The 10,472-nt window shown below is 34.8% G+C and overlaps 1 protein-coding gene across 1 annotated transcript; it reads left to right on the top strand.

Moving 5' to 3' along the window:
- Positions 1 to 2,046: 2,046 nt before the first annotated feature.
- On the top strand, positions 2,047 to 7,463 carry LOC141640625 (bHLH transcription factor RHL1-like). Its single transcript, XM_074449352.1, has 6 exons — positions 2,047 to 2,530; positions 2,604 to 2,810; positions 2,887 to 2,952; positions 4,851 to 4,916; positions 5,032 to 5,100; positions 6,888 to 7,463. The coding sequence occupies exons 1-6, from the start codon at positions 2,273 to 2,275 to the stop codon at positions 7,176 to 7,178; spliced, it is 957 nt and encodes a 318-aa protein (XP_074305453.1). The 5' UTR covers positions 2,047 to 2,272; the 3' UTR covers positions 7,179 to 7,463.
- The last annotated feature ends 3,009 nt before the right edge of the window (positions 7,464 to 10,472 follow it).

Below are 10,472 nucleotides of genomic sequence, written 5' to 3'. Positions count from 1 at the left end.
AATGAGGTAAACTACAATGAAACGTTGAGGTGAATTACCACTTTTGCGTATAATAAAATATTACTCCTTCTGTTTTTATTTTTATTTTTATATATGAATTTTTCACATTTTGAGACACCCACTCCGTCTTCCATATCCGCGAAAGTGACAATTTAATTTACCCCCTTAATTTTGCTCGATGGTGAAATTAGGCCTCTTAAGTTTCATTTGTAGCAATCAAACCCCATAACTTTGGTTGGTAAAATTAAACTCTATTGTTTATTTTTGATGAATATTTAACCAAAATTCATTTTATAATCAAAATAATCAAACATAAAATCAATTTTTATTAGCTTATAAATTTTAAACAATATATAATTGACATATCAAGTATTTCTAATAATTTTACAAATGTTAAGGCATTTTATCGTAAATGTAAAAATGGTTCATGAAATTCTATCATATTTTTATTTTGATTATTATAGATGGATGTATAATTATTCTTTAGATGAAAAATTAATTGTATAAAAATAATAAAGTTAAAATTAGTAATTTTTATGTATTATTACTTTTATAATATATCACTATAAAATGAATTTTTATTGAGATTTTAGTGAAAACTAAAAATTGGAGTTGAATTTCACTTTTTGTTAAAGTTAAGGGGTTTGATTGCTACAATTGAAACTAAAGAGGTTTAATTTCACTATTAAACAAACTTAAGGAGATAAATTGCCATTTTCGCGATTCAATACTCTTAAAATATAATCCCCCTACTACTAAGAGAATAAAAATTCTCTTAGTTTTCCCTCCAAAAAACATCTAGCTAAATAAGGTAATAATAAAATTTTCTTTCATTACATCATTATCTTTTCAATGAAAATATTCTTATAAATAAACTCTAATTTTTTAAATAAATTCATAATTATGATTTTTTCATTAAAATAAAATAAAATTGATATTAAACTATAAAGTATAAGTTGCTAAATTTTTCAGTAATGCAATAATTATTACTGTAGAGAATAACTTGACATATGCTTACGTACTATTAGCTTCGTGACAACAAACATTCACTAAAAAAAATTCACAACTTTTTTTTTTGTTTCATATCAAAATACAAAGGAGTGAACTGATAAATATTAAAAAGGTGCAAATTTAAAAAGTATAAATCCTTCTACTATATAGTAACAGAATACAACTCAAAGTTTTCCCTCCAAAGTGCTCAAACTTATATATGGAAACAAATTAGATTTTCATTTATTAAACTAATTTTCCATTTAAAATAATCTATACATAAAAACCGTATCTCCTATTATTAACTTCGTGACGAAAAAATATTTTTTTTAAAATAATTTGATGTAGTTAAAATATTTTCATAAACACACAATTCATGGAATTATTCAATTCTTTTGATTAATTTTAATATTAGTTATTTTTTATAAAAATTTTGTGCGATATAAATCTAACATCTATAAGTAATACACTAAAAATTAAAAGACCTATATTTACCGCGCATTTGCGCGGGATCTACACTAGTTATGATACTATGTATGTAATACTCATATGAAAGATTTTTTTTGTAAAAAATTTAATGGTAGCATTTTTATATTTTTAGACTATTATATTTTTCTAAATATTTAAGTCAATTTATGTGTATTTCTATTTGGTGTAAATCGGGGTGTTCGCCGTTGACAACAGTGTATATAATCCTCTCGTCGCGGGTACTCTTACAAAGAGGTAAAACCAGCTGACCAAAAAATTTGCTTCATTCTCATAGACAAAGATCAAACCCCTAAACTCGTAGTTAAGAAATAAACCCCACAAAATACATTTGATTTCTAATTAAGGTTTATTGAAATATGAAATCTATGCATGTAACTCTAAACACCTAGTCTTGCTTGGGACGGGCTAATTCCGTCACAAGCTTATAACTTCTCACAAAAAGAGAGAGGGGACAAGGTGGGGCACCTCCATATGCTTCCCACTCACCTCTCAATGGGTATTTTATGAGAGCAAACGGTACCCGTCACAAGGTCCGTCACAAATGAGAATTTGTGAACTCCAAAACCTAATCCTTTTCGCCCTTTATTTGTTTTTGTTTCGGTCACATCTGTTAGTTGACCAGCCCAGTTTTCCAGTTTGTACTCTTTTGGGCACCCCGTCGTCGTAAGCTTAGTGCCACCACCCTGATCGCCATCATCTACTCCTTCCTCCCTTACTTACTTACTTACTTACTTAGAATTCAATGGACTTGGATTGAACCCTGGTTGAAGAAAGTAAACTAGTAAGTAAAAAAATGCCAGCAGAAAGCAGTAGAGAAATGAATTCATTAATACCTTCTCAACAAGTCTCCATGGAAGAAGAGCTTCTCCAAAATCACCAACCCCATGATCATTCCCATGACGACTTTCTTGCCCAGATTTTATCCACTATCCCTAACTGTACTTGGCCCCCTCAACCTCCTTCCTCTAACCCTAACTCCGCCTTATTAGATTCGCCTCCTGACGACTACGCTGCCGCCGCCGCCTTTCATTACTCCACTGACAATCCCCTCGTATGTATCCTTCTTTATTCTACTTCTTCCACTTTTGTATTTTTTCAATTCTTGTTGAAAATTGCATTTGCAGGGTGGAGAGGATGTATCTCTTCAAGCACTTTGCAACGGATTCACAGGATCTATTCACGGTAGTGGCCGCCCCGCCAACCTACAGCAATTCCATCCTCCGCCACCGACTGCATCTACAGGGGTTGGCCGTGGAGGTGCTGCCCCTCAACGCCAAAGAGTTAGGGCTCGCCGAGGCCAGGCTACTGACCCCCACAGTATTGCTGAACGAGTACGTCATTGTTCAACCATTTCTTAATTATTGCTTTACTTTTCATTTCCTTTACTTCTTCTCATGTTTAATGCAGATTCGGAGAGAGAGAATCGCCGAGAGGATGAAAGGATTACAGGAATTGGTTCCGAATGGTAACAAGGTAATTTTTAACAAGTAATCTTTAGTTATTGCTCATTCTCAATTTTTGTTAAAATTTGTTAAATATATTAGTGGATCAACAACGATAAGACCATTATTTTGAAATTGATTTGGGGTAGGCTAAAATTTACAGACAAACACAGTAGTACATTCTTAATGATGGATTGTAGTTGTTTGTGAAGGCTTCCTCTCCCTAGTACTCGAGGCTGGAGCAGGGGATATATTTCTGAGTAATGACTCATGAGTGACCAACTCCTTGCCACAAAAATTTTTTTGTTGATGGTTTTCAATTTTTTCCTTTGAAATTGTTTTATGCAATGTGTGATTGGAGATGGAGGTATTACATTTCCATAAACATCGACAGTGGGATTAGGTAATATGCTTCATTTAAGGTGCGATTAGAGATGATTGTACAGCATTCCCATGATTATCAAAAGTATCATTTACGGAGTACATTATAGTATTATACAACTTATGTAATCCACAATTAAAGATACGGAGCCAGGAGGTATCACATTCACATAGGTAAACGACTTATTAATAGGGGCTAGTGGGTTTCCCCTTCACTCTATCCTATTCCTCCCTTCTCTCTTAACTTTTTAGAAACATCCATTTACAAACCTAAGAATTATGGTTGAACATGGCCCATGGAAATTAGAACTATATCCCGATCCATTTTTTAGCACCAGGGGAGGTTTGACGATTAAAGCTTTGAAGATTTCCTGGGTGATGACATGGTCTATTAATTTATGGTTCAAAGAAAGAAGAAACAAATGCCTGCCAAACAAGCTTTGGTTTTAGTTTCTTTTCCGTGAATTGAATTTCCCCACCTTCCCCGTGACACTTATAGGCTGGTGGAAAATATTGGAATATTTCCTTCCAAAAACTCATTCCCTAGTTTTAACTTTCCCTTGTTAAATATGTTCAGGAATTACATTCAAACCTTAGTAAACTTGTGATTTTTAATACAAAAATTGCTCTATAGTATTACTTGTCCTCCCCATCTATCTTTTATTCAATATTGTTTCCAAATTTTAGAATCCTCATCTTGTGGACAACCTTTTTGTTTGTGGTTCATCTTGATTAATTATGTAATTTCACGACTTAAAACGTTAATGGTAGATTATAGATATAGATTGGCTTTAATGTAATATGTTGTTTTCAGTTATTGTTAGCAGTTTTGTTTCTGGTAAGGTGAATTGGTGGGTGATTCTATATTATCGGGCTAGTGATTAAGGGCACTGGAGAATGACTTCAGGGTGAAACTATTAATGGCATTGAGGCATAATTTTGGTCGATAGTATTACTAATAGTGAGTTAGTGGAGAAAGAGAGTTGAGAGACGATGAGTATAACACGTAGACATGTTGGGCATGGAATCATCAGTCTCTGTATCTGTTTATTGTGTGCTTAATTATGTCAATTATAATTTTCTCTTGTTGGATGGGGTTTTGAGTTTTTGTTACAAATATATTTGTAGCTGTTAGTCATCAAAATTTTTGCAAGGTTTAATATGAGTTCAAAATTTGTATTTGTGTTGCTTGTTGCAATAATACTTGGTGCCCATCTCGAAGTGTCTCCAAGACAGCCTTAAACTCCTTTAAAGGTGGTTGTGCTTTACCCATTTTTATTCTTAATACTATGAGATGGATCTACTATTTTCTCTTTTTGACCAAAATTTGTTATGGAGAAAACAACAGTGATGGCAACAGAATTATTCACATCCGAATACAAATGAATGTGTCAATGTGTGATATTGATAAATATTTTACTACCATTTTCAACTTGTACATTTAATGGAAAGTGCTGTGTGTTTCTTTCTCTGTGCTTCAGTTTTGGTTATTACAATTTCCGATCCTTGTAATAAAACTAATGAAGTTTTGTTAATGGATTATCGCAGACTGATAAGGCATCAATGCTTGATGAGATAATTGACTATGTCAAATTTTTACAGCTCCAAGTCAAGGTCCCATATTTCTCTTTATTACCATATGCTCCATCTACCTTTGTTGAAAGCCTTTATGTTGTTGGATTGAAGTCTTTCATCTGCGAGTTTTCTGACTACTGGCATGTGTTTTCAGGTTCTAAGTATGAGTAGATTGGGTGGTGCAGCAGCTAAAAATCCGCTGGTTGCTAACATGTCCTCTGAGGTATTACAATTCCTTACTCTTCTGGCGTATAACCTCAGTAGGAAAAATTTTCGATTTATCATTATGCATTGCCAATTGCCTATAAAAGGCTCCCACACATATTGTGGTTGGAGGTACAACCGTACAACTTTTCCCCTTTAAGAAAAGAGGCTAATTCAAAGATTTTGTTTTTGTAGACCAATTAACTAAACTAAACACACTAATATATTTTTTGTTGAATGAAAATGCTTAGGTCGAAATGTAATCTCTGATTACCTGAATTAATTAATTTGCAAAGGTAAGATAAATTGGACTTGGAGGGATATGTGGTTTGAGCCGAAATGTAAAACCTCCTCAAAGTTGTTATTTTTTTTTTTGTATGAGCCGTATAATTTATCATATAACTACTTTTCATATAAATTGGAGCAGCCCTTGTTTATATTTTTTATATTTTCAGTCCTTATTTATGGCGATGGTCACCCTTTACTTAAAAATCTTTCCCCAAAAAAAATAGAATACCCGTTAGTAATACTTAATACTCCCTCCCATTTACTAGATTTTTTACATTTGGTTTCGGAACCGTTTTTTATGCGAAAAGGTATCAATCCCTTGCAATTACTTACCCTTTCGGCCTTCCCTATCCTCCCTAGTCACCACTCCACCACCCTCACATAATCTACCACACTCACTGGCTTGTCTCTAACTCTCCACCCCCAATCAACCTCCCCCTAAGTTGTCAACCACCCCTTCCTACCAGAATGCTCCCGCTCTACGCCGGAAACGAGCTGCTTCCCGAAAAAAAATCTCCACCCCTTAAAACCACCACTCACTACAGGAACACTTTCACCCTCCTAGAAACTAACCCTTGCCTGCCTAAAAACTGCCTTCCACCCACTGAAAACAATCTTCATACGCCGAAAACAACTCTCCATCCCATGACAACCACCCCCACCATAGAAAACCTATCCCCTCACCAAATCTCCCTCCTTCACCCTAGAAAACCCTTGGGTGGAGGGAGATTCAGGGGTCAGGGATGGGTTCTCTATGGTGGAAAGTTGTTTTCGGAGGGTGATTTTCTCGGGTTTGAGTGGTTGTAGGGGTTGGCGGTTGTTTTCCGGCAGGTGGGGAAGGTTCTCGAGGTGGGGTGTGTGTTCCGGCTGGGTGGTGGTGGGGTATGTGCTAATGGGCTCGATTGGTGGGTTAGCCGGTTAGGTGCTGACGAGTCAAGGTTAGTGGTGGGTTAGGGTGGTGGTGGTGGTTGATAAGGATGGCAGTGGTAGGTTGGGTTTAATGTTGACGAGGGTGGGGTAGTGGTAAGGTAACTTGGGGGTGTTGGTAAGGGTATGTTTAGAAATTGGGCAAGTGTAAAGGTTTTCTTTAAAGGAAAACGTAAAGAATTTGGTGAAATACCCAATAAGAAAAACGTAAAGAATCAGATGGGTCGGAGGACAAACCGTTTTCATAATATTGTGACCATTGTATAGTTACTCCTATTCCAATAGGTTGTTTCACCTTCAAAAATATGTAGGGGAAATTTTTAAAATTGTAAACAACTTATTGTCTATTGAGAACTGTGAACATTTTACGACCTTTTGTGATCATTTTACTTTCAATCGTGATACCAACTCATTTTAAGATCCTAGAGATTTAGTGTTAGAACTGTGATTGATTTTGATATTAGTAATTTGTCAGAAAATAACAAGGAATAAACAATTAAGAAAAGTAACATGGCTGCTCATGCTGTAGCGGAATGCTATCATATGTATTATTATCTTAAAACTTAATGAATTTCTTATTATATGTAACAGGAGGATGGCGGGAATCAATCAAACGATAACATGACGATAACTGAACACCAAGTAGCCAAGTTGATGGAGGAAGATCTGGGTTCAGCAATGCAGTACTTGCAAAGGAAGGGCCTTTGCCTCATGCCTATCTCTCTTGCAACAGCTATCTCAACTGCCACCTGTCAGCCTCGTAATCTTAGTAGGACCCACAATGGTAACAACCACATCGGCAACGCTGTCGAGTCCACTCCCGACATGTCTAGTATCACAGACATTGTCAACGATGCTTCAAAGCAGCGAGTCAAGGAATAAGTCGGCTATTTGTGTTATCTTTTGACGGATGTACTCCTATGAGGCTACTAACTCGGCACGACTTGACTGGGACATAAATCTTGGTAACCGTCTTTTTTTAGTCTCTCGAATGCCAATTTCTTATTAGTTTTCATGATCTCGTGTATGATTGATTCCCTTCTGCCAATCTTCCACGCTTGTAGCACTACTTGCTTTAAAATTAGATACCGACTGACAGCCTGACAGGTACTTGAAGGCAACTTGTCTTCTGTGCTCAATAATACAACCACTAACATTCCCGATTAAGTTACTAGTTTTAATAGTACTCCAACTCCAAGTAGTTGTACTTCATTCACACATTCATTTTTACCCCATTTTAATATACTCCTCTCATATATTAGAGAAAAGGTGACCATTCATATATTAGAGAAATGAGGTGAAAATGAGTGTAAAGGGAGTATGAATTAGTTAACTTAATTATCTAAAAATAAAAATAAATACATTTTTTTGATTATAGGTGATACTTAAAAAGTGAGTTTAATACTCTTACCATTCTAATTTTATCTTTTTTGACACCTTCATGCTTAAAAGTATTTTTATTGAGAGCCTCTACATTGAAGAGGATTAATCATTCTCTTAGCAGTCTCTCATCTAAAAAGATGAGCTCTTTAGTATAGCAACATTATCTTTGAAGAGAAAGAGGTAGATATCCTCTATTTATGGGGGGGATCTCTTTGTTTTGGCCTAAATATCATATAAGAAAAAGAAAAATAGTAGTAGGGTCTACGTAGGTGGAAAAACACAGGAAGGGAGCATCCTCTTGCGTTCGGATTCTCCAGTCAGTGGGGGACCTAGGATTTCCGTGATGAGCCTGGGAAAATTCAACAAAAAGCGATTTTTTCACATTTTTTAAGAAATTGCGTAAGATACGAAATTTTTGCATGGATTTTTGGTTACAGGTTCAAAACCTCGCTTCCAAGTGAAAGACACCAAAATTTACGGGTTTATTAAAAAATTTCACCCGAAATTTAATTAATTAGATTTTATGCCTTTTTTGTAAAATTGTTTTTAAAGAAGAGAAATTGGGTGAAATGAAATAAATGATAAACTAGTAGGGAGAATAAAAAGCAAAATCTTTTACCAAAGCAATCTAAGTATACTACCCTCTCAGGGATAGCACAGAAAGTAAGGGGCACAATTTTTTTTCAATGTCGCTATTTTTTTTCCCTTCATGATATATGGTGGTTGTACTTTTTCTTTTATTTTAAAACTAGTTTAGATCCCGCGTTACAGCGCGGTCTTTTTAGATATGTTAAAGACTTTAACTATCAACATGGTATTTAACTCCATTTTGAAATGTGGCTAACAATAATTTATGGAAAGATTGTGTCCCAATACTTATTTATGGTATAAAATTAATTTGGAGGCAAATATTGTTCATTAATAAATATAGTAAATATAAATAGTTTGATCAATTAATTAGGAGGAATATATTGTATAGTAGTATGTTCACTTAGGTGGGAAAACATAGGCGGGAAAATTGGAGAGTTGTTAGGGGGTGTTTGTTTCGTGCACGGGTATGGGTTTGGAATTAGGAATCATACCCGGGTCGGCCGGGTGGTATGGGTTTGGAACTTGATTCCTCATATCTTGTGTTTGTTTCATTTTTGAGTGGTATGGATTTGAACCTCAATTAAGGTTAAAATGCGTAAATTAAAATATCGTAAATAATAATTTTCAATATTATAAAATCATGAAAATGACTATTTAATCAAATAAGTATATAAAAAATTGGATTTATAATATGCTATAAATTTGTTTTTTCATATTTTTGTTCATTTTAGTTTAATACCCATGGGTATCAATCTCATACCCACCCCCTCCTTGGGTATGAGAAACCCGTATCTCATGGGTTTGAGGTATGGGTGTGAAACCCCCAAATTTGCCAAACAAACACTTGGTATGAGTTTGACTCATTCCAAACTCATACCTTACACCTTTTTTATGTGAACCAAAGCCCCCCCTAAATCTTTTAGGGGGCGTTTGGTTAAAGAAAGGGAAAGGGAAAGGAAATAAGAAAGGGTAAGAGGGGGAAAGGTAAGGGATTACCTAAAACTTAACTAGTTGTTTGGTTACATTAAGAAAATGAAGTGTGGTGAGTTGTGGTTTGTTTTGGTGTACTGGTATTGGTTTAGGTGAGGTGGTTGTGGAGGTGGTGATGATGGTGGTGGTGGTGTCAATAGGTTGGCTGTGGTGGTGGTGATGGTGGTATCTTGATGGTGACTGGTGTGGTGGGAGTCGCAAGTGTGGTGGTAGGTAAATAAGGTGGTTGAAGGGTAACAAGGGTAATGAAATCTGATACCTTAGGGGGGTGAGGGGTAAGGAAATAGATAGATTGAGGGGTTAGGAAGGGAGTTTCATTCTCTTTGTTTGTGTCAAACAAACGCCAACAAAGGAAATCAATAACTTTGTTTCCCTTTCCCTTTTTATAGACCTCCAACCAAACGCCCCCTTAGTATATAGGGGATTGATACCTCAAAATTCAAATTGTCTTTATTTAAAAAAGAAGAAGTTATAGCGTAAAGGGAAGTGCTATGGCGACACCGGGTGTTACCGAGTTCGGTAACACCCTAATAAAAAAAATTAAAAAAAATAAAAAATAAAAAATTAGTATTTATTTTTGCACCAATATTATAAGGATAAAATCGTAATTCACAATCTCTTATATTAAAAAAATAAAAATACTAATTAAAACTAAACTATAGTCTAATCATGTATTCATACGTTTATCTTCATCATCATAACAAACATTTTTTTAAATTCATCAAATCATTCATACATTTATCAAACGACGATTACGCTTCGATAAGTTTCTCCAAATATATCTCATAATACACAAACCTCATGACACTAAGATGATTATGTGCTAATTTCAGTAATTTGGAATCATTCATGTATAAATATGCTTTTGATTGATGATTAAACAAAATTTCGGCGATGTACTGAGTTTGCTCCACCAAAAACGACACAGTATCTTTCAATATCATTTTTTTAATTTGTTGTTACAATTAAAAATTAATGTTGATTTCCTAGATTACCCTCTAAAACTATCTACTTTGAAATTAGAAATTTGATGAAGAAAAAGCAAAATATCCAGGTAATTTACCATAGTACCTCGGGTGTCGCTCAATTTGAGTAACATCCGGTGTCGCCATCTCATTTTCCTAGCGTAAATTGTAGCAATTAAAATGTTGTTTATAATCAGATAATAATTTCTCATATACTTAATAAGGGGTTGATGGCTATTGAAAAAAA

This window comes from Silene latifolia, unplaced genomic scaffold, assembly GCF_048544455.1.
Source record: "Silene latifolia isolate original U9 population unplaced genomic scaffold, ASM4854445v1 scaffold_95, whole genome shotgun sequence".
In the NCBI taxonomy this organism is placed as follows: domain Eukaryota; kingdom Viridiplantae; phylum Streptophyta; class Magnoliopsida; order Caryophyllales; family Caryophyllaceae; genus Silene; species Silene latifolia.
Note: the sequence above shows the minus strand (reverse complement) of the source record. Positions and strands in the feature narration are given on the sequence as shown.

What these genes read in the sequence shown, in the direction of transcription:
- LOC141640625 (XM_074449352.1), top strand. Translation starts at nt 2,273, where the DNA reads ATGCCAGCAGAAAGCAGTAGAGAAATGAATTCATTAATACCTTCTCAA. An exon ending in CCCACAGTATTGCTGAACGA is followed by an intron (nt 2,811 to 2,886) that starts GTACGTCATTGT and finishes TGTTTAATGCAG; the next exon opens with ATTCGGAGAGAGAGAATCGC. An exon ending in TTGCTAACATGTCCTCTGAG is followed by an intron (nt 5,101 to 6,887) that starts GTATTACAATTC and finishes TATATGTAACAG; the next exon opens with GAGGATGGCGGGAATCAATC.